This window comes from Arachis ipaensis, chromosome B05 (assembly GCF_000816755.2).
Source record: "Arachis ipaensis cultivar K30076 chromosome B05, Araip1.1, whole genome shotgun sequence".
Lineage (NCBI taxonomy): Eukaryota > Viridiplantae > Streptophyta > Magnoliopsida > Fabales > Fabaceae > Arachis > Arachis ipaensis.
In genome coordinates this window covers 119779904-119805358 of record NC_029789.2, presented here as the reverse complement: position 1 = coordinate 119805358, position 25455 = coordinate 119779904, and the positions used below count along the sequence as shown (strand labels likewise).

The following is a 25455-nucleotide window of genomic DNA, read 5'->3' as shown; positions in this document are numbered from 1 at the left end:
TATAACCTCATATGTTAACTAATTTTCAAATTTAATGCTTGCATTTATGTCTATTATAGTACTTTTAAATTTTAAAAGCTATTTTACCAAATGCAATTGTTGTTGCTTTTTTTTTTTTTTATCAAAGATAGGAGACTCGAACTCGCAACCTCTTAATTGAGTATGGGGAGACTATGCCATTTGAGCTATTACTCATTGGCAATGCAATTGTTGTTGCTTGTGATTATTAAAAGCAATTTTTAATTTGATTTACCAAATATAAATGCTACAACTTTTAAAAAACCATCTTTTAAAAGTTAACTTTTATAAGCTACTTTTAAAAAGTAAAAGCTTTACCAAACTAAGCCTTAATAATATGAAATTACATCTAATAATGTGAGATTACTCACTTTTTTTTATAGATTAGGGACCCGTTTGGAAAATTTTAAAAGTAACTTTTTTGAACTTTTGACTTATGAAAATTAGTAGTATTAATGTGGCTCAGAATTCGGTAGTCCCAGAACGTTTGGACCACTAAATGGTCCCATAACAAAACATGTTTTTTAAGGTTTTTTAATAATTGCTAAATAGTCCTTTTTTATCTTCCATAAAAAGGGAAAAAAAAAAGGTACACAGGCTATTCAGAAAGAATCAAGAAATCATCCCATCCAATTATCCAAAGCGACTGTAATAATCAGAAGTAGTGTTTGATATGTAACTACCGAGAGTACCGACAATGAACCATTTTGTCTTCTGATCTCATCGCGAATTAGAGAAATTACAAATTACAAATCCATCAACAGCACAGCCTCGGCTAAGAAACTCTCTCTCTCTCTGTTCCGAAGCTGCATTGCACTTTCGGTATTCTGTTGCCTTCTGTGTCACTTGCAAGACAACAAAATCGCTAAGCGCCTAACAACAAATACGTAACAGTAACACCCAATGCAATGTGCTCATTGCGTTGAGGAGATTCATTCATCCATTCATTCATTCATTCATAAACAATCTCACTAAGTGACCTTTCCTCTCTTCTATAGCCTGTAACGAAGGGGGATCTGTCTTCTCTTTCTCTTTCTCTTTGTCAACATGGGAACTGCAGAAGAAAGAGCCATTGCTGTTATCATGGTTGGAGGCCCCACCAAAGGTACGTTATCTCCCCCAATGAACATCGATTTTTCATTCCAAATCTTGATTTTCTTAATCGCCTCATCTTTCTAATCTAATATTCACTTGGAAATTTCACATTTTTGGTTTTCTTCTGTGGAATTGGACTTGATTCAATTGTTCAATTTGGTTTGATATCAATAGGCTTCGAACAAAGAGTAGAGCCACAGATCTTAGATTAGTTTAGACCTGTAGAGTGACATTGTTTGTTTGTTTTTTTTTTTAATTCAAATTAAAACTATTTAGCAATTATATATTATATTGATGTATTTGATTTTCTTGTGTCAAATTGGACTTGATTCGTTTTGTGGATTTTGATATCTATGGTTTCTGTGTTGTATTGTCTTTGGATTTGGAAGGTACTAGATTCAGGCCATTGTCATTCGACATACCTAAGCCACTTTTTCCATTGGCGGGACAACCCATGGTCCATCACCCAATTTCTGCTTGTAAAAGGGTATGCATTCTGTAAAATTCAAAACGTGTCTATCTTGTCTGCAATGTTGTTTTCAAAATCTTGTTTGTGTTTTGCAGATTCCTAATTTGGCTCAGATTTATCTAATTGGTTTCCATGAGGAACGCGAATTTGCATTATTTGTTTCCTCCGTCTCAAACGAGCTTAAAGTCCCTATTAAGTAAGCTGTTTCTTCCAATCATCTTATAAACTTTCAGCGGATTTCAAATTTTTTTTTCATGGTAGTATTTTTTATTGAGATTGCATTGGTTATTTTTGTCTTCCATGCTAATAATAGATATCTGAAAGAAGACAAGCCTCACGGGTCAGCTGGTGGTCTTTATAGCTTTAGAGATCAAATCATGGAGGATGATCCGGTTTTTGTCTTTACCCATGTCTTTGTCCATTGTTGACTATAATAAATTTGCTTATCATATGTTTGCTATATGGTATGGCTGAAATGGTTTACGTGATCATGCTGATTAATTATCCAATGACATTGATCACATTTTTTGTATGGCAGTCACATATTTTTTTGCTAAACTGTGATGTTTGCTGCAGCTTTCCACTACCGGAAATGCTCGGTAATTTCTATTCTGAAATTAGACTATAACTTTATCGTCTAAGCAACTTTTTGATGCTGCTTCCTTTTCTATTCATTGTGTCATATTCCGGATTACGTTTGCAGAATTGTAACTCTGAACCTTCCTTGAAATGTCTTAATAATTTTTACATGGCTGGCAGAACAACTAATTGGCACTGTCTGCACTTGTGCTTGCAGATGCTCATAGAAAATATGGTGGGATGGGAACAATATTAGTTGTTAAGGTTGGACAATACAACACACAAAATTGTTATGTTGTTAGCATGAAATTTTGGTGATTAGCATTCAATTTATTTTATTTATCCATTTTCCATGTTGAAGGTTTCGCCAGAGTCGGCCAGTGAATTTGGGGAATTGGTGGCTGATCCAGTAACCAATGAACTGTTGCATTACATTGAGAAACCTGAAACTTTTGTATGTTCATAATATAAGCTTATACTGTGAATTGCCGAACAAAAGTTTGAAAATGTTTCCTCTGTTCCTGCTATTTTTTGACATCTTATTTGGTAACCAACTGAATGCAGGTAAGTGATCTAATAAACTGTGGTGTGTATATATTTACACCAGATATATTTACTGCAATTGAGGGTGTTACTACTCAGCAGAAAAATAGAGGTCAGTAAATATCCTAGGCTAAGAAAATATATCTTATAATTAACTAAACATGAACTCGCATTTAATTAAAACATTTGAAAATCTTCACACCATTCATTTGTTTCGTTTATAGGAACTTCAAGATTTGTTGAGTTTGTCATATTGTATAGAATCTCATTCTATTTATATTGCATTCTATTTTCAGCTAATCTAAGACGTGTCTCCAGCTTTGAAGCAATGCAGCCAGACACAAGGTTTGTTCTTGTGAAATATAGTTATTAACTTATTATAGGACTTGCAATACAACCCAAATAATTTCTGAAGAGAGAGAAATTTTCAAATATTTTTTGATCGAAATATTTTATGATTGTCCTGATCATTTCACATCAGCAGCAGCAATTCATAAAATAACTAAAGCTTAGATTTGAAATGACTAGAAGTGCATGAAAAGGTTGAATCATGATTAGATCCTTTTCCTGAAATCGAAAGAAACTTTGAAGTTTATCAAGTTTTAAGACTTGTGAGCTGCGGAAGAGATTAGACATATTCATATTTTAAGTAGAAAATTTAGGTTCACTTTTAAATCCTATTTCTAACGATTAAGACAGTATGTAAAGTTAAGTTTCATTTTAAAATCAATTTCTGAGGTGCTTAAACAAAAATAACAAACTATAATAAAAGATAAGGGAGTTCAAAAGATGGTTAACCAGAAAATATATTGGTTCGGCTAATAATGCCTCCGGTTAGTTCTAAACAAGTATTGAGAGTTACAAGATAATATTTTCTCCAAGTCTTCCTAGGCTTAACTTGACTCAGATCCTCAAGAGTTTAAGAATTTTATATATTATTGTCTTAAACCTTCTCAAGTTTAACTTGATTCAAATCACCATTAAATTTAAGAACCTTATATATTCTTGCTTCAAGTCTTCTCTGGCTAAAAATGATCACTACAAGATCAAAGTACAGAGCACAAGCAATGGTGTGTATAGTTGCATGTACAAGATCTGAAATTCTTGTTCTAAGAGATTATCAAGTGTAGGAACTATTCAGATATGTGCTTATTAACAACAACAAAGTCTTGTCTCACTAGGTGAGATCGGCTACATGAATCAAACAATGTTATTGAGTTTTATCATGTACCATGTTTACAGAGAGATCGTTTACATGTAGATCTTGTTTGACTACTTAATAGATGGTCTTGCTAGGTCTTCCTCTGCCTTTTACCTCTTATCCATCTTCCATCTCATCTACCTTTCTGATTGGGTGCTCTGTCGACCTTCTTCTCACATGTCCAAATTATTTGAGACGCAATTCTACCATCTTTTTCACAATAGGTGCTACTCAAACTCTGTCTCTTATATATTTGTTCTTCATTCTATCCAATCGTGTATGACCACTCATAAATCTCAACATCTTCATCTCTGCCACACTTAACTTAAGTTCTTGCTTCGCTTTGGCGCCTAACACTCTGTAACATAAAACATAGCTGGTTTCATAGTAGTGCGATAGAAGTTACCTTTAAATTTTAAAGACACTTTTTTGTCACATATAAAACCAAACGCACTCCACCATTTTAATCAACTTGCTTGGATCCTATGATTTACATCCTGTTCAATCTCTCCATTATCTTATATGATGCACCCAAGATACTTAAAATTTTTAAATTTTCGTAAGATGTTTTCTCCAATCTTCACCTCTGTATTAGGGTTTTCTTTATAGTCGAACTAACATTTCATATATTCCGTCTTACTATGGCTTATGCATAGATCATATACTTTTAGAACTTCTCTCCATAAATCGAACTTCTTATTTAGGTCTTCCTTTGACTTTTTCATAAAGGCGATATCATCGGCAAAAAGTATGCACAATGACACAGGCTCTTATATATACTCTGTGAGTATTTTCAAAACTAACGTGAAAATATATGGACTTAAAGATGATCTCCTGGTGTAATCCTATACCAATGAAAAGTTTCTTTGTCACACCACCTTGAGTCTTCACACTAGTTGTAGCCCATCATACATGTCTTTAATTACACGAATATTTGTGATCCTTACTTTCTTCTTTTCCAAAACCTTTCATAAGATCTTCTTTGGCACCTTATCGTACGCTTTTTCCAAATCAATAAACACCATATGCAGATTCCTTTTATTACCACGATACCTCTCCATCATCCTTCTTAACAGGTATATCGCTTCGGTGGTGGATCTTCTGGTATAAAAACAAATTGGTTTTCTGTTACTTGTGTCTCTTGCATCAACCTCCGTTCTAGCACGCTTTTCTATAACTTCATGGTATGACTCATGAGTTTAATCTCTCTATAGTTCCACTACTTTGTATATCCCCCTTATTCTTGTAAATAGGTACCACTGTGCTCTTTCTTCACTCATCTGACATCTTTTTTTACCTTAAAATTTCATTAAAAATTTTGGTTAACCAGCTGATGCCTTTATCTCCAAGGCACTTCCAAACTTCCATCGGAATATTATCGGATCCTACTGCCCTGCCATTTTTCATCCGCTTTAGAGCTTCTTTAAACTTGAAATCTCGAATCATTCGATAGTAATCGAAGTTTTGCTCTTCTTTCCTCGTGCATAACCGACCAAGGCTCGGAAGCGTCTTCTGTCCTTCATTAAATAACTCGTAGAAGTAGCTCTTTCACCTTTCATTGATCTTCTCCTCTTGAGCCAAAACCTCTTCATCTTTTTTCTTTATGCACTTAACCTGATCCAAATCTTTTGTTTTTCTTTCACGGCTCTTTGCGATTTTAAATATACCTTTTTTCTCCTCTCTTCGTGCCTAAAAACTGGTAGAGACCATCATATGCTCTTGTTCTTATTTCATTTACAGTCATTTTTGTCTCTTTCTTAGCTGTCTTATATTTTTCCCAATTATTTGTATTACGACACAAAGACCACTCCTTAAAGCACACCCTCTTTGCCTTTATCTTTTCTTGTACACTTGCATTCCACCATCAGGACTCCTTGTCTCTTGATTCCATCCCTTTAGATTCATCAAAACTTTTTTTTTATTGTTTTTCTAATAACTTTTGCCATTTTCCTCCACATCTCCTCCGCACTTCCATTCTCATCCCACTTTGCCTCTTCTGTTACTCGTCTTAGGAAGTTTTTTTGTTCCTCATCTTTCATCTGCCACCACCTTGTAACACCCTACTACACAGAGTCTTATGCTTAAGTCATAAAGTTGAGGTAGCAAGGTATTACGACCTCTAAAAGTAAATATATATATATATAATAAATATAAACAAAGATACGACCCTGAGTCCCAAGAGTTCTTCGCTTCATCAGCGTCTCCAGAATACAGAGTGGTGCTTCTCAACCTGCATCTGAAAAACTATATTATACGGGATGAGAATCGGGGATTCTCAATATAGTTAAGGTGCCCACATATCTAACATATAATGTCTTGGGAAAGCCGAAGGCAATCCTAGAACTTCCAACATATAATTAAAGCTTATAAAAACATAACTAAATCATGAGAAATGAAAATAGGCAACTAACTAAGGATCTTCAGTCTAACTAAAACTCCCCTTTCCAACTCCTCCGAACCTCCCAACTGCCATCGGTAATTTTATATTGCAAACACAATTATATCAAGAAAGGAAATCACAAACAGAAAGCAGATACAACAATTAAACAAGTAGCGAGTATTTATGTAGTCAATTAGGCATTCTAAACAAATCGCACCAAACAAACATATAAATGCATATGGTGCATGCCTGTCCTAGTGGCTGATGTGTCTCATCTGTCGGTTATCTAGCCAACCCGACGTGTCCGGTAGCTAACCCGGGCACAGTCTCTCTGTTGTGCCTTATTACCATTAGAGGAAATCTGTGCCCTGTCACCATTAGAGGGTATCTGTGCCCTGTCACCATTAGAGAGTATCTGTGCCCTGTCACCCTTACAAACCAGAGAGAAAACACAAGCACATTAACATCCAACACTTTCCATCATGATTCATTCATTAATCCTATAGGCAACCCCGACACACTTGCCACACGTTCAAGCTTCCTCAATCAATCATTAATCATATGCATATACATGCCCAGTCATAATTCAATGTTTATCACAGTCATCTGGCTCATAACACACACAACAATTCCAGCATCATACTCAGCAACTCATACAATCATCATTAATCATGTTTTATCATTAATCCTCACTTTACTTCATCCACAAGTTACCACATTTACTAACTTATTCTCATTACTTAGGCTTACTATTAAGACTTAGGACTAAAAGGATGACAAATGGAGACTTATAGGTTTGAAATTCTATTTTAAAAAAACAAAAAATCATATTTGCTGAAAACAGGGTCACGCGTACGCGTGAGCATGTATGTTGGCCCATTATGTGTACGCATTACTCAATTTCGTGTATGCATGCAGACCAGGTAGAATCGACTGGTCGCGTACGAGAGTTTCGCGTACGCAAAATCCTCATGTCACGCGTACGCGTGGGCGAAGCATACGCGCGGACATACGATTTTGCCCGCGCAAGGGGTGCATGCGTACGCATGTAATGCAGCAACACAAAAAGCTGCTAAGTCCCATTTTTTTCAGTTTACGCACCAAACTTTGATCGAGCATAACTTCCTCATTTTAAAACATTTTTCCTCCGTTCTTCGAACGACATAAACATCTCGGACCCAATTTTATTTCTAAACAAATTTGACACAAATCGGGGGTCCGGAGACTAAGTTATGTTCCGCCAAAATTGGGCCAAAATCACAATTTTCAACAAAAACCAACAAGCCTCAATTTTCAAACATACACTCCCAATCCTTTTAAAACCAACCAAAACTCAGCCATTCAACATCAAGCATTTTTCCAACTTCCCATTCAATTCTTAACCCACAAATTCTTCCACTTTTAACCAAATCTCAATTCAATAAATTCAATTCCTAATCAACATTTCACATCTCAATTTCCAAATAAATGTTCAATTTCATCAATCACTATGTATACATATCAATATCACATACCAAATCATGTTCACCAACAGGAGTCTCAACCTTACCAACAATTAGGCAATCTTAGAACTTTCAACATATAATTAAAGCTTATAAACATAACTAAATCATGAGAAATAAAAATAGGCAACTAACTAAGGATCTTCAGTCTAACTAAAACTTCCCTTTCCAACTCCTCCGAACCTCCCAACCGCCATCGGTAATTTTATATTGCAAACACAATATATCAAGAAAGGAAATCACAAACAGAAAGCAGATACAACAATTAAACAAGTAGCGAGTATTTATGTAGTCAATTAGGCGTTCTAAACAAATCACACCAAACAAACATATAAATGCATATGATGCATGCCTGTCCTAGTGGCTGATGTGTCTCATCTGTCGGTTATCTAGCCAACCCGACGTGTTCGGTAGCTAACCCGGGCACAGTCTCTCTGTTGTGCCTTATTACCATTAGAGGAAATCTGTGCCCTGTCACCATTAGAGGGTATTTGTGCCCTGTCACCATTAGAGGGTATCGGTGCCCTGTCACCCTTACAAACCAGAGAGAAAACACAAGCACATTAACATCCAACACTTTCCATCATGATTCATTCATTAATCCTATAGGCAACCCCGGCACACTTGCCACACGTTCAAGCTTCCTCAATCAATCATTAATCATATGCATATACATGCCCAGTCATAATTCAATGTTTATCACAGTCATCTGGCTCATAACACACACAACAATTCCAGCATCATACTCAGCAACTCATACAATCATCATTAATCATGTTTTATCATTAATCCTCACTTTACTTCATCCACAAGTTACCACATTTACTAACTTATTCTCATTACTTAGGCTTACTATTAAGACTTAGGACTAAAAGGATGAAAAATGGAGACTTATAGGTTTGAAATTCTATTTTAAAAAAATAAAAATCATATTTGCTGAAAACAGGGTCACGCGTACGCGTGAGCATGTATGTTGGCCCATTATGTGTACGCATTACTCAATTTCGTGTATGCATGCGGACCAGGTAGAATCGACTGGTCGCGTACGAGAGTTTCGCGTACGCAAAATCCTCATGTCACGCGTACGCGTGGGCGACGCATACGCGTGGACATGCGATTTTGCCCGCGCAAGGGGTGCATGCGTACGCATGTAATGCAGCAACACAAAAAGCTGCTATGTCCCATTTTTTTCAGTTTACGCACCAAACTTTGATCGAGCATAACTTCCTCATTTTAAAACATTTTTCCTCCGTTCTTCGAACGACATAAACATCTCGGACCCAATTTTATTTCTAAACAAATTTGACACGAATCGGGGGTCCGGAGACTAAGTTATGCGCCGCCAAAATTGGGCCAAAATCACAATTTTCAACAAAAACCAACAAGCCTCAATTTTCAAACATACACTTCCCAATCCTTTTAAAACCAACCAAAACTCAACCATTCAACATCAAGCATTTTTCCAACTTCCCATTCAATTCTTAACCCACAAATTCTTCCACTTTTAACCAAATCTCAATTCAATAAATTCAATTCCTAATCAACATTTCACATCTCAATTTCCAAATAAATGTTCAATTTCATCAATCACTATGTATACATATCAATATCACATACCAAATCATGTTCACCAACAGGAGTCTCAACCTTACCAACAATTAGGCTATCCTAGAACTTCCAACATATAATTAAAGCTTATAAACATAACTAAATCATGAGAAATGAAAATAGGCAACTAACTAAGGATCTTCAGTCTAACTAAAACTCCCCTTTCCAACTCCTCCGAACCTCCCAACCGCCATCGGTAAATTTATATTGCAAACACAATTATATCAAGAAAGAAAATCACAAACAGAAAGCAGATACAACAATTAAACAAGTAGCGAGTATTTATGTAGTCAATTAGGCATTCTAAACAAATCACACCAAACAAACATATAAATGCATATGATGCATGTCTGTCCTAGTGGCTGATGTGTCTCATCTGTCGGTTATCTAGCCAACCCGACGTGTCCGGTAGCTAACCCGGGCACAGTCTCTCTGTTGTGCCTTATTACCATTAGAGAAAATCTGTGCCCTGTCACCATTAGAGAGTATCTGTGCCCTGTCACCATTAGAGGGTATCGGTGCCCTGTCACCCTTACAAACCAGAGAGAAAACACAAGCACATTAACATCCAACACTTTCCATCATGATTCATTCATTAATCCTATAGGCAACACCGGCACACTCGCCACACGTTCAAGCTTCCTCAATCAATCATTAATCATATGCATATACATGCCCAGTCATAATTCAATGTTTATCACAGTCATCTGGCTCATAACACACACAACAATTCCAGCATCATACTCAGCAACTCATACAATCATCATTAATCATGTTTTATCATTAATCCTCACTTTACTTCATCCACAAGTTACCACATTTACTAACTTATTCTCATTACTTAGGCTTACTATTAAGACTTAGGACTAAAAGGATGACAAATGGAGACTTATAGGTTTGAAATTCTATTTTAAAAAAACAAAAAATCATATTTGCTGAAAACAGGGTCACACGTACGCGTGAGCGTGTATGTTGGCCCATTATGTGTACGCATTACTCAATTTCGTGTATGCATGCGGACCAGGTAGAATCGACTGGTCGCGTACGAGAGTTTCGCGTACACAAAATCCTCATGTCACGCGTACGCGTGGGCGACGCGTATGCGTGGACATGCGATTTTGCCCGCGCAAGGGGTGCATGCGTACGCATGTAATGCAGCAACACAAAAAGCTGCTAAGTCCCATTTTTTTCAGTTTACGCACCAAACTTTGATCGAGCATAACTTCCTCATTTTAAAACATTTTTCCTCCGTTCTTCGAACGACATAAACATCTCGGACCCAATTTTATTTCTAAACAAATTTGACACAAATCGGGGGTCCGGAGACTAAGTTATGCTCCGCCAAAATTGGTCCAAAATCACAATTTTCAACAAAAACCAACAAGCCTCAATTTTCAAACATACACTTCCCAATCCTTTTAAAACCAACCAAAACTCAGCCATTCAACATCAAGCATTTTTCCAACTTCCCATTCAATTCTTAACCCACAAATTCTTCCACTTTTAACCAAATCTCAATTCAATAAATTCAATTCCTAATCAACATTTCACATCTCAATTTCCAAATAAATGTTCAATTTCATCAATCAGTATGTATACATATCAATATCACATACCAAATCATGTTCACAACAGGAGTATCAACCTTACCAACAATTAGGCATATCAATCCATATCACTTACAACTTTACATGCTTTATCAACAATTAGCACCACTTATAATCATTCAACCATTATTCATATATTCAACTCAATCCATATCATCCAACAATTACATAAACAATTCAAAATCCTATCCTAGGGTTACTAGCCTAAGTTTTCACATTACATTACATTTTAAATACAGGAAACTGAAACTATACCTTGGCCGACTCCCCGCTCAACTCAGAACACTTCCAATTTCACTTTTTCACAAGCTCTCAAGGCTTTGACACCTCCATGAACAGATTTTCAACACCAAAAGCTTATTCCAAGCTTTCCAAGACCTCAACCAAGTTCCAACATACACATACACACTACCTAAACCACAATATCACATCCAAACATAGCAACTCAATACCCAAATGCCTAAATTCAAGAATTTTACTAGGGTTTGAGATCTCTTACCTTATCCAAGGATCTAAGAGGCAAGACTAAGCCTTCCCTTCAAGCTATTTGGATCCTATAACATCAAAGAGCCCAAAATCTCAACACTTTATTCTAATATTTTCGAAATCAAGGGCTGGAAAACTGAAATCAATTCGTGGCTTACCTCTTGCACAACCTTATGGGCTTTGTAGAGCTCTACGCTGCGGTCGTGTGGCCGCAAACGGTGCGATGATCGGAACTCCGAATCAAAAGTTACAAAGATTTAAAGATCAAGCTAGGTTTATGTCTTTGGAAGAGTGTTCTTCCTTTCTTGCTGCACTTGTAGCGTGTTTGATGATTAAGAGAGGAGAGAGGGTGTTCTTTAAGTGTCTTGGGCTGAGATGGGTTGGGCCTTGGGCCCAATACGGGCCCGATTTGCTCGGTTCGGCCCGTTCGACCCAATCTTGGGCCAAATTCTTTAAATTAAGTGTCAAACTTTTCGTTTCAATTTTCTCTACCACATTAAACTATAAAATTTAATTTTTTAATTTTCTTGATTAATAAATAATTAATAGCTAATTATTTACTAATCTCTCAGGTTTTACACACCTCGTTCTTAGGTTCTTCGTATGATGTATTTTCTTCAATTTTTGCTTAAAGCGAAAATCCATGACGAACATTCTATGTTGTGTTGTTAAAAATATTACAAAGAATAACTTAGATTACAAACAGTTAAAATAACTCTTCTGAGCTAAAAAGAGTGTACCAAAGAAAGAAGAAAATATGAGAACTTGAGAATGAACATTTAGCAAGATTTTTGAGCAGCATCTCATTCTTCTTAGTTCTTTTTTAGGCTCCGTGACATATATATAGTGAGAGTAAGCCATAATGACATTGAAAATCTTTTTTTCTTTTACTGTGTACTTGAGTAGTACACAACTTTTTTGCTTTGTATAGTACTTTTAACATACATGAAAAATTGTTTTGTACTTATAGTAGATGACCGAGAAACGCTTCTTTTTCAAAAGCTCTAGCTTGATCAACACGCTCACATTTTAAAGCCAAAATGTTTTTCGTTAGTTTGGATGCTTTTCTGAAGTCTTGTGATGACGTATTCCTTGCTTCTAGGTGTTGGAATTAAGTCTTCATATTTTTTGAGTTGGGGTGGTAACTCAAATATGTTATGAGGTGTTTTCACAATAAAATGTGCCCTTCTTAGATTTTATATTTTTTAATTGGAATAAATGACAGAGAAAAAAATTTCGAGTACGAATGAATGGAATTTTTAAATTACATTTGTCTTCATTAATGATTAAACTAAATTCAAGATATGGAGCTCATGAGATTTTGGTCAAGTAGCCTAACACTTTGGATATCTAATTACTTACCTTTCTAATTAGATATAATTTTTTTTGCATGTAGTCATTCGTATGTCTATATGTAGATGCATATACTTTGTGCATATTTTTAAGCAGTTCCAGAGGATGAAGTGAAATTGGAAATTGTCATGAAATGCTTTCCTCGTAATTATGCCTGAATGGAAAAATTCAAGTATGAGAAAGAAATTGAAATGTAACTACTTCCCTCATTAATGAATGTTTGTTTCTTTGGTTTGTCTTTCCTCTATACTCCACATTTCCATCATAGGATTCCATTGTACTTGACATAGACAAAGGTGAGAGGGACATTGCATCTTATAATGAATTTTAACTTTATTAGATAGGGACCGATTTAGGTGTTTAGATTTCTTAGGGAGTGGAAAGTCCATTGGGCAAATGGTTAGGGACCGAAAAGGGCATTTACTCAAAAGAGTAAAACCTCACTCTGGCCTTTAACTATTCCGTTAACTTTCATTCTGCTCCTCATCGATTGGAAAATGAAATTGCGGTTCCCTAACGATTAAGTCCGTTAGACATTCTACTCCCTTCATTAATGTTTTCGTCCAGAACTAACAGATTTTGTCTATGTATCACGTTAGTTGATGACGTGTCAAAGAACCATTCCAAAGGACAAAATGCTTCCTACTATGTCAGCAATTTGCTATAGTAAAATAGGACAATTAAATCTCTGAAAAAAAATTTTAGGAGACACTTAAACCCCTAACCAATTTAAACATAAACCTATAATGAACCATGAAGTAGGACAAGTATCCCTAAATTTCAACAAGTTATTGTACCTGCTATTGCACGGGTTGTTGGCCTTGGTTGGTAGTAGCCTTAGTTCCTTGCTGTTGCTTCTTCTGTTGCAGAGATTTTGTTTGATGACATGTGCAAGAAAGGGTTGGTCTTGAATGGTGTTACTTTTACCACTTTGATTGATGGACAATGCAAATATGAAAAATTGATTTGGTCTGGAAGAATTATCAGGTAATGATCAATCAAGGCATTAAGCTGGACTTGATCACGTACAATGTGCTGATCAATAACCTTTGCAAGATTTGCGATTTGAAAGAAGTTAAGAAACTTGTGAATGAGATGAGTGAGATGTTTAAAATCTAACAGGATCATGTTCACAACACTAATAGATGGATATTGCAAAGATGGGGACATGAAATTTTTATTGGAGATCAAGAAAAAAAAATTGAAAGGAATTGAACTTGATGAGGTAGTTTTTACTATGCTCATATAAGGACTTTGCAGAGAAAAAGAAAGAGAAGGAGGAGCAAGGAGAGGCTGCTGCCAACCAAGGCCAGCAACCAGTACAGCAAATATAATGGCTTGTTGAAATTTAGGTATACTTGTCCTATCTACAAGAATAAAGGGGATATATATAGTTGCGAAAACTATAGAAGGATCAAGCTCATGAACCATACCATGAAGTTATGGGAAAGGGTTATAGAACGGAGGTTGAGACAAGAGACACAAGTAACAGAGAACCAATTTGATTTTATACTAGACAGATCCACCACTGAAGGTACATACCTGTTAAGAAGGATCATGGAGAGGTATCGTAGTAATAAAAGAGATTTACATATAGTATTTATTGATTTGGAAAAAGCATACGATAGGGTGCCAATGTAGGTCTTATAGATTGAAAAGGAAAAGAGTGAGAAATACATATATTCGTGCAATTAAAGACATGTATGATGGGGTTATAACTAGTGTGAAAACTCAAGGTAATGTGACAGAGAAATTTTCTATTGGTTTAGGATTACACCAGTGATCATTCTTAAGTCCATACCTTTCCACATTAGTCGTGGAAGTACTCACAGAGTATATCCAAGAGCTTGTGCTATAGTGCATGCTTTTTGCTGATGATATCGTCCTTATGGGAGAGTCATGGAAAGACTTAAATAAGAACTTGGATTTATGAAGAGAAGCTCTAGAAGTGTATGATTTCCGCATAAGTCATAGCCAAACGGAATATATGTAATGTAAGTTTGGCCGTCGAAGGAAAAAAACCCTAATATAGAGGTGAAGATTGGAAAAAACATTTTAAGAAAAGTTAAAAGTTTTAAGTATCTCAGGTGCATCATACAGAATAATTGAGATATTGAATAGGATGTAAATCATAGAATCCAAGCAGGTTGGTCAAAATGGCGGAGTGCGTCTGATTTTGTGACAAAATAGTGCCTTTAAAACTTAAAGATAAATTCTGTCATACTATTATCAAATCGGCTATTCTTTATGATACAGAGTGTTGGGCGGCCAAAAGAGAGCACGGACATAAGTTAAGTGTGTCAGAGATGAAAATGTTGAGATAGATGAGTAGTCATACGCGATTGGATAGAATAAGGATAGAAGATATATAAGAGAGAAAGAGAGAGAGAGAGTAGCACCTATTGTGGAAAAGATGGGAGAATTGCGTCTCCAGTGGTTTGGACATTGAGAAGAAGACCGACAAGCACCCAGTCAAGAGGGTGGATAAGATGGAAGATGGACAAGGGGTGAAAGACAGAGGAAGACCATCTATAAGGTGGTCAAACAAGATTTACATATAAACGGTCTCTCTGTAGACATGATACATGATAGAGCTCGATGACGTTGTTTGATCCATGTAGCCGACCCCACCTAGTGGGACAAGGTTTTGTTGTTGTTATTGTTGTTGTTGTTGTTGTTGTTGTTGTCCTACTTCATGATTCATTATGAATTTATGTGTCTATGTTTAAAATAGTTAAAAATTTAAGTGTCTCCTAAATTTTTTTAGGGGTTTAATTGTCCTATTTTACTGCAGCATATTGCTGACACAACAAGGGATGTTTTATTCTTTGGAATGGTTCCTTGACACATCATCAGTTAACGTGATACATAGGCAAAATCCATTAGTTCTAGACAGAGACATTAACGGAAGAGATAGAATGTCTAGCGAAGTTAATCGTTAGGTGCTGCAATGTCATTTTTCAATCGATGAAGGGCGGAATGAGAGTTAACGAAATGGTTAAGAGCCGGGGTAGAGTTTTACTTTAAAAAAATGCAGAAAACAAAAGTTGAACTTTATGTAAATTCAATATATAATTTCTGGTGTACATCATAAAATTATCATTCATCAAAAAAGGATCTTGAAATTCATGATTATTACAAATAGAAATGAGAAGAATTACTAATTTTGATCTATGGTGATAATGGTATTAGGAAGAATTCATTTTATCTATTCCTTTGGCTTTTTAATTCTTTCCTCAATTGAGTTATTGATGGTGAACGAAGAAAGACTTGATTGATAGGAAGAGGGGATTGAATTCTAGTTTTCTTTTTATAAAAACTAACTTCCATCAAGTTGGTTATATTTTTTAAATAACCATATAACTTTCTTTATTTTATTATTTAATTAAATATTTATTAAATCAATAAAATAAGACACATCACACATGAGACATAATATAATATAATTTCTTATCTTTTCCCACTTGGCTCATGTGCGGTTATTTCAATTGATGGTTTAAGAAATATATTTATCATAATGCACATTTTTAAGCAATTAGATGCATAGCTTAATTTATCATGATAAAAATAGAACTAACATGAGTCATAGCGGTTGTACGTCACCTAATCGATATAGTCCCTTCTATGTACTACAAAGTTAGTTACATTTTTAACATGAGCCATAATTAGGAAGTATATAACATAATTAGTCCAACAATAATGCCTTCATTGTAAGACAATATCTACTTATTCTAATTCTCATATTGATACAACAAATTGAAAAATCAGGTAATACAGAAACATTAATTCATTTGAGCTCAAATTGTTAATATTCATACAACACAAAATTCATTAAACATACATTGATCCTATAAACACATAATACCCATCTTTTCAGTAGGACTAGTAAATATTTCGGGCGGTAACTCTTTGGTCAAAGGATCAGTAACCATAATATTGGTGTTAATGTGCTCTATTGACACTCTTTGTTTCTGAACTTCTTCTTTAATGACAAAGTATTTCAATTCCATATGCTTAGCACATTTGGAATACTTGTCATTTTTAGAAAAGAAGACTACTGCAGAATTATCACAATAAATTTTCAACGGCCTAGCAATATTGTTAACAATTCCAAGCCCTGAAAAGAAGTTCCGTAACCACTTAGCTTGAATTATGGCCTCAAAGCATGCCACAAATTCAACTTCCATTGTAGAAGTAACAGTTACTGACTACTTTGCACTCTTTCATGATATTGCTCCTCCAACTAATAGATACAAATAACCAAAAGTGGATTTTCTTGTATTTACACTACTAGCAAAATCTAAATCTGAATATCCAATCACTTCAAGGTGATTAAATCTTCTATAAGTAAGCATGTGTTTATTTGTCCCTTGCAGATATCTTAAAACTTTCTTTGCACCTTTCCAATGATCCAATCCTGTATTACTTTGATATCTGCCAAGCATACCAACTGTAAAATTGATATCTAGCCTTGTACAAGTCTGAGCATACATCAAACTCCCAACAACATATGCATATGGAATTCTTTCCATCTGTTTCCATTCCAAATCATTCTTTGGACATTGCATGAGACTAAACGTGTCCCCTTTTTGAATTGGAACGGGTGATGTTGAGCATTGTGTCATTCTGAATCTCTCTAATACTTTATTAATATATGATTCTTGAGACAATACTAATAATCCTTGTGATCTATTTCAGAATATTTCTATTCCAATCACGTAACTTACCTTACCCATATCTTTCATATCAAAGCTATTAGAGAGATATTTCTTAATCTTGCTTAATAGACTAAGATCATTAGATGCAATCAAAATATCACCATGTAGAACTAAAATAATGAATTTACTCTCACTGACCTTCAAATATATATATCGATCAACGGTATTTTTCTTAAATCCAAAGAATATAATAGTATCATTAAATTTGATAAACCATTGGCGGGATGCTTGTTTAAGTCCATATAGTGATTTTTTAAGTTTACACAACATGTTTTTTTCCTTCAACTAAAAATTTCGTTAGTTGATCCATGTAAACATCTTCTAAATTCCCATTAGAAAAAGCGGTTTTTACATCCATTTAGTGTAACTCTAAATTATAATGAGCCACTAAAACCAAGATAATTCTTAAAGGGTCTTTTCTAGAAACTGGTAGAAAAGTTTATCTGTAATCAATGTCATCCTTTTAAATAAAACCTTTGGCAACAAGACGAACCTTGTAGCGTTCAAGGTTGCCATGAGAGTTACACTTAGTCTTAAAGACCCATTTACACCCAACTCTCTTGTATCTTTTAGGTATTTTCACAAGGTCCCATACTTTATTTTGTTCCATTGTAAGCTCATCTTTCATGGCGTCTAACCATTTATCAACATTATCACCATTAATGGCTTGTGAGAAAGAAACTGGATCATTAGCAATACTCAAGTCAATGTCTGACTCTTGTAAATACACCACATAGTCATTAGAAATTGCAAATCTTCTTTTTCTTTAAAACCTTCTTAATGACATTTCTTGTGGTTGTTCTATTATCAGCTCCTCATTAATCATGGGAATAATAAGTTCTTGTTCCTCTTGATTATTATTTAGTCCAACAACAACATGATTAATAATGTGTAGTTCATGTTGATTGTTATTGGGCTCAATAATATATGGAATAACAACTCTAGAAGTAGAAGTACAAGTTGAAGGAACTTGTATTCTTCTTTAATCTCCATATTTTGTGAAGTTGTACTCCTACTAATCTCGTCATTCTCAATATACTGTGCATTGCCAGTTTCAACTATTCTTGTACTATGAGTAGGACAATAAAATCTGTACCCTTTTGATTTTTCTGGATAACCAATGAAATACCCATTGATTGTTCTTGCATCAAGTTTTTTTTTTCTTGTGGATTATAAAGCTTGACATCTCCAAACATGTAGATGCCTTAAACTAGGTTTTCTTTCGGTTTATAACTCAAAAGGAACTTTAGGATTTGCCTTACTAAAAATCCTATTCAATAAATACATAGCAGTTTTTAAAGCATACATCCACAATAATATAGGTAAAAATGTATTACTCATCATTGTCCTAACCATTTCTATTAAAGTACGGTTTTGCCATTCTAATACACTGTTTTGTTAAGGTGTACCTAGCATTGTGTATTGAGCACATATACCACGTTTTTCAAAAAATTTAGCAAATGGACTTGGATTTTATCCTCTTTAATCATATCTTGCATAATATTTACCATCTCTATCAGATCAAACAATTTTCACCTTTTTGTCCAATTGTCTTTCAACTTCATTTATATAAATTTCTAAACCATTAACTGTCTGAGATATATCATAAAGTAGATAGACATAGCCATAACGTGAATAATCTCAATAAAGGTGATAAAATATTTTTTCTTTATTGAAAGAGTTTACATCAAAGGATCCACATATGTCAATTGTATAATTTTAAGTTGGGTATTTTTTGTGGCTCCTTTCTTTGTGTGTTCTATTTGCTTTCCTTTAATACAATCCACACAAATATTAAGATCAGTAAAATCCAAATTTGGAAGAATGTCATTTTTTATCAATCTGTCCATTCTTTTTTTAGAAATGTGTCCTAAACATTTATGCCACAAGCAAAACGTTCATTCACTAAACCATGTTTAGTGCCAACTTTATGATGTAAAGTCATAAGTAATTCGGCATATAAATTATCAAGATTAAATTTATATAAACTATCAGAAAATATGCTAGATCTAATCATATAGTTGTGCTTAAACAAACTAAAACAACTATTAAAGAAATTAAAGGAGTATCCAACAACATCAAATTTAGATAAAGAAACTAAATTCTTAGAAATACTTGGTACATAAAAAAAAATCTAGCAAATCTAAATGATATTCAATGTCAAGAATCAAACGATAAGTCCCAACAGCTTCTACTGAAGCTTTATCTTTATTTTTCATGTAGACAAACTTTTCATTTGACCTTATGGTTTAGGTTGTAAGGAATCCCTGCATCAATTTAGAAACATGAGTTGTATCTCCATAATCAATCCACCATGTATTACGAGGAACTTCAATTAAGTTTGATTCAATACATACATAAACATAATTAAGCTTATTACTTTTCTTTTCAAACCAAGTCTTCTTCTTTAGACAATTATTTTGAAAGTGTCCAGGTTTCTTGAAGAAATGATACTTGTCTTTCTTTTGGATTTTGGGAGAGGACTCAGCAGTCTCTAATTAATGGCCATTTCCCTTTCCCTTTCCATTCTTCTTTCCAACTTTCTTCCCAACTCCTTGATGGTTCAAGTAATGGATGGAATAATTTCCTTGATTCTTAAAGTCTGGTTTCCTCTTGAACTAGCATGCTATGCAACTCATGCACATTCCATTGTCCTTCATGGTATTATAGTTTATTTGGAAAGGACTATACTCAGACTTTAATGAGTTCAAAATGAACTGTATAAGAAAATTTTTATCCACATTCATTCCCAAAGAGTGCTGCAATATTTGTCATTTCAATGACATGCTCATGCATAGTATGAGAACCATCAAATTTCAAAGTGGTCAAAGTATTCATTAATATCCCAACAAGAGACTTATCAACAATTTAAGAGTGCTCTTCCACAAGCTTCATAAATTATTTAACATTATCAGTCTTGGAAAGAGCTGACTTGATGTTTGCTATGCTCATCTGCATGAGCATAAGACTAAGCCTGTTTGATTTTTTTCAAGCTTTATAATAAGCTTTTTCTTCGTTGCTATTAAGAACAGTAATAGCAACAGGTTTCTGAACTTGAAGTGCCAAATCAAGATCCAATACACCAATGTGAAATTGGACTTTTTTAGACCAATAAAAAAATTCAGCCCATTATCTGAACTTGAAGTGCCAAATCAAGATCCAATACACCAATGTGAAATTGGATTTTTTTAGACCAATCAAAAAAATTCAGCCCATTGAACATTGGAACAGATGTAGCATGCAGATGCAACGCAGAATTGCTACAATTAATACATACTTAATATTAACATTGAGTCATAAGATAACACATTATTCATATTCAAAAAGTATTCATAGAAACATTCAAAGTATATTAATATTCTTCTTTGAGTGATATATCAATATACAATAACACAATGATGCTAATAAACTTAATTTTATTTAGCAAAGATACATGCACCAATTAAAAATATTTAATATCTTTGAATATTTAGATACTAGTAACAACACACATATGCTAACAATCATGTTCCTTAATTATAAGATTAACTAATCAACCTTTGGGTGATCTTTAAATGTCTCATAATAATGAACTTTAATTAACATAAAAATAATTATCATTTAACATCTATTTTATATGTAATTGACACAAATTTATAAACATGGAATTAACTAAAATTTTTAGATTTGACCATTTTGGTAATTAACAAATCTCAAAATTTCAATACAAAACTTTTTTTATTATTACAAAAATAAAAGACAAAACCATACTACATATACATTCATTTACTAAATAAAATATATGATTACTAAAGAAAGCAAAATCTACCGTTCATAATGGTCAATTATGTATGTGAACATGATATGCAAGCATAATAGCATAACGTAACTTCACCAAAGTAATATGCCATGCCTTGATCATTTAATTCATACGACATTCATCGTATATATGTGCAAACATTGTAATCCATTATAATCATATAAATATCTTGCAATAAATAATCATACACGAAAACATGTAAACTAAAAATATAGTTACAAGTTCCTATAACTACAGATTTCGTGCTAAATTAGTTTTGCAGTAAAATTTTTATTTTTATGGATAATCACAAATTTCATAACCTAAAAGCTTTAATACCACATGTAAACTCAATATATAATTTTTTAGTGTACATCATAAAATTATCATTCATAAAAAAAGGATCTTGAAATTCATGATTATCACAAATAGAAATGAGAAGTTACTAATCTTAATCCATGATGATAATGGTATTAGGATGAATTTACTTTATCTATTTCTTTCCCTTATTTCTTTCTTCAATTAAGTTATTAATGGTGAGTAAAGAAGAAAGACTTAATTGATAGGAATACAGGACTAAATTCTAGCTTTCTTTTCATAAAAACTAACTTCTATCAAGTTGGTTATATTTTTTAAATAACGATACAACTTTTTTTATTTTATTATTTAATTAAATAAATATTTATTAAACCAATAAAATAAGACATATCACACACGAGACATAATATAATATAATTTCTTACACTTTAGATCTTTTGATCATAAAAGTTCAAACATCATATTATAAATCATGTCTCGTAGAAGTTTAAGTTGTTAGGTATAGGTAAAGTAAGAATTTAATTGAGTTTTGTTATGAAGTCATAAGGTGTTTTTCCAAAAGTACTCCTTGTACACTAAAAATCAACCACTAAATCACCCACCATGTATTTATATATATTTATATTGATTCACACATTTTTTCAACTAAATAATCATTTACCAGAATAATAGAATAACCAAATCTGCAATGGATGAATAATCAAACTTGTGTACAGTAGTCTAACCAATTCTTTTATAAGATGTCAAAAATACATGTATCTGTTCTCAGTAGCCAATTCACGTAGCATGGTTGATTTTTAGTCGTGCATAAATATATTGTTTGGAATATTTTCCACATGGCATCATTCTCAAATAACCATGAGGTGTATGGTTCAGTCAGCAAACTGATTGGGTAGATTTTACCTGCACTGCCTGGCAGGGGCGGAGCTAGTCTTTTTTTACAGAATTGTGTAAAGAGAAAAAGGGGGGGAGAGGATATTTTAAAGTCTCGTATACAATGGTGACATAAAATATTGTACGAGTAATACATTTCAAACAAGAAACATAAAAGGTTCTAATTCTTAAGTATAGAATCATTTATGGTGGAGAAAAAATATAAGAGAGGAAAAGAGAATTAAACTATTGGATACGTAATTAAACTATGATATGCATAAAACAACTTGAGCGAAAAGAAAAGAAAAAGAGAAGGTACTTTTACAAGAAACATGGTAATTGGGCAACACAAGGTTCCACCCCTGCTGCTGGGGTATGATGCATGGTAGATGCACCACAATGCCAGTACCAGGGAGGAAGAATTTTTTCTTATTTCAAAACCATTTGTAATTGTTTTTTGTGTATAATTTTATATATAGGATCTACTTCTTTTGGTACAACTTGAGCCTTGTGAATAACGAGCTATTGCCTGCTTCATTTCTCTCTTTTAGTTTCTCAGCTTAGCCTTCATTATTGAGGATACATTTTTCATCACATATTGAGATCATTAAGCTTTTGGAAGAAATAAATCAATTACATACAGCGAGGAAATTACAGCGACAGTTTACTTTCTGTTTTGTAGCATTAGAACCATGGTTCATTGTTACATCTGACTTTGAAGAACTCTTCTGCAGGAATCTTTCTTCCGATTATGTCAGATTGGATCAAGATATCCTCTCACCTCTTGCGGGGAAGAAACAGTTATACATTTATGAAACCAAAGACTTCTGGGAACAAATCAAAACTCCTGGGTATGCCTGATTAATAAGTTACTTGTTCATAGTTTCCTTAATGGGGAATTATCATTAGAAATGATGACTTAATTTCTGCAGAATGTCCATAAAATGTTCTGCCTTGTATCTTTCCCAATTTCGTCACATCTCGCCACAACTATTGGCAAATGGAGATGGTAATAAGAAAGCCAGCATCAGTGGTGATGTTTATATTCACCCATCTGCTAAAGTGCATCCAACAGCAAAGGTTAATGTTTAAGAGCTTTGAAAATAAATAAATAAAAACAAATATTTTATAAAAAAAATCATCTGCCACATTAGATACCTTATGGCATGCAAAATTGCAAATTGACTTATGCAAGTGTCATTGAACAGATTGGCCCTGGTGTATCAATATCTGCAAATGCTCGTATCGGAGCTGGTGCAAGGCTCATAAATTGTATCATCCTAGATGATGCAGAAATTAAGGTTGGTTTACAATGTTATCAGTTTGAAATGCATCACCATTTCCACTATGTTGTTTTATATTTTGTTTTGTTTAACAGGAGAATGCTGTTGTCATTCATGCAATTGTCGGATGGAAATCTTCTATTGGACGCTGGGCCCGTATCCAGGCAAGTTTATAAATTTTGATTTTGATTCAAATAATTCTGAAAACTAAACCCATGTTTTGTGTTTTCTCTTAGAACAATGTACCCCATCTGTATATCTGATAGATTGAGGCAGTTAGAAACTTAGAATAATTCATTATAATGTCATTAACTTTGGAAAGTAGATATTCACATTTATGAATAGTACTACACACATCTTCAGCCCGAGCACCAGAGCATAATCTGTTACTACATCGAATAACATTAAGCGTAGAAAAGGCATGGCCTAGTTTGCTTTATTTTTCGAAGACATGTTTAACAACTAGCATTTAGTTGTAATATGATTTTGACAAGAGATATGTTATTTGTACTCATTCTGGTTTCATACACTGATAGAGCGTGAGATCCACATGGGATGGGTCACACACCCCATCCAATAATGGAAACTTTTGTCAAACCAATATATGGGTTGTTGTCAAACATCCCTATGACTATAACCGAATCATTTTAAATCTTGTACAACATTGAAATTTAACATTATATACTTTTCTTGGCCTTTACCTAGCATGAATGTTCCCTCTAGCTCTCAACAGGAAAATCCATTTAACCATATCAAATGTAATTTCCAATTAAGAAATCCATTCCCTGAACTAGCCTCTTACATTTTTATAATCAATCATGTTGACGGCAATGTGCCACATTCATGACCTCTTGACAGTGTTACTTCATTACATTTTCACCTTCTATCGTTATATTTCATTTATTTTTCAATGTATTAGCTAACTTGATAAAACAATTCAGGCTAGCGGAGATTACAATGCAAAACTTGGGGTTACTTTGCTTGGTATTTTTCTCAACCACCTCTGAATATTGTTTCTCATTTATTTATTTTTATCCTCAATATTTTCTTGATGTTAAGGAAGTATGAAAGAGAAAAATTAAACGTACTAATTGTGCGAATTTTTGTTCGGTTAATTTGGTGAATCCAGGAGAATCTGTGATAGTAGAGGATGAGGTTGTGGTTGTTAATAGCATTGTCCTTCCACACAAAACCTTAAATGTGAGAGTTCAAGATGAGATTCTTTTGTAAACTCCCCTTATTGCTTTGCTCCTAGTGTTGGCCTCTTCTTTTGCTTGTGATCTTGCATGGGATTATGTATGATTTCTAGTTTTGAAGCCAAAAATGGCTACATTTGTGCTTAGTACTCGATTCCATGCACACATCCGCGGTGCTATCAAATGAAATTATTAGCAAGTATATGACATTTCTTCAGCCATTGACTTATAGTAGATATTAAGTTTTACAAAACTACTATATGGACACAAAATGCTCATTATGTATTTGTGTATAAATACATGTGGTGTTTAATTTATTTTTAATATGTATTTTATATTTTAACACATATTTTATACATGTGACTGATTTGGTAGCTGATTTTTAATGTATACATTGCATGGTTGTAATTTTGCACTTATTGGCATTTTAATAACTAATTCATTTCAA

General features: G+C 33.9%; 1 protein-coding gene across 1 annotated transcript; it reads left to right on the top strand.

Annotated features, from left to right (window-relative positions):
* LOC107643927 (mannose-1-phosphate guanyltransferase alpha-B) lies at positions 577 to 25363 on the top strand. The gene is made up of 15 exons (XM_016347685.2): positions 577 to 1123; positions 1503 to 1600; positions 1678 to 1778; positions 1896 to 1974; positions 2121 to 2181; positions 2379 to 2425; positions 2523 to 2615; positions 2726 to 2816; positions 3001 to 3049; positions 23263 to 23379; positions 23461 to 23608; positions 23737 to 23829; positions 23907 to 23975; positions 24753 to 24795; positions 24941 to 25363. The coding sequence occupies exons 1-15, from the start codon at positions 1066 to 1068 to the stop codon at positions 25039 to 25041; spliced, it is 1248 nt and encodes a 415-aa protein (XP_016203171.1). The 5' UTR covers positions 577 to 1065; the 3' UTR covers positions 25042 to 25363.

Excerpts from the sequence above, each read along its gene's own strand:
- LOC107643927 (XM_016347685.2), top strand. The coding sequence starts at position 1,066 with ATGGGAACTGCAGAAGAAAGAGCCATTGCTGTTATCATGGTTGGAGGC. Across the intron at positions 1,779-1,895 it reads GAGCTTAAAGTCCCTATTAA|ATATCTGAAAGAAGACAAGC; the intron begins GTAAGCTGTTTC and ends TGCTAATAATAG. Across the intron at positions 2,616-2,725 it reads TTGAGAAACCTGAAACTTTT|GTAAGTGATCTAATAAACTG; the intron begins GTATGTTCATAA and ends AACTGAATGCAG.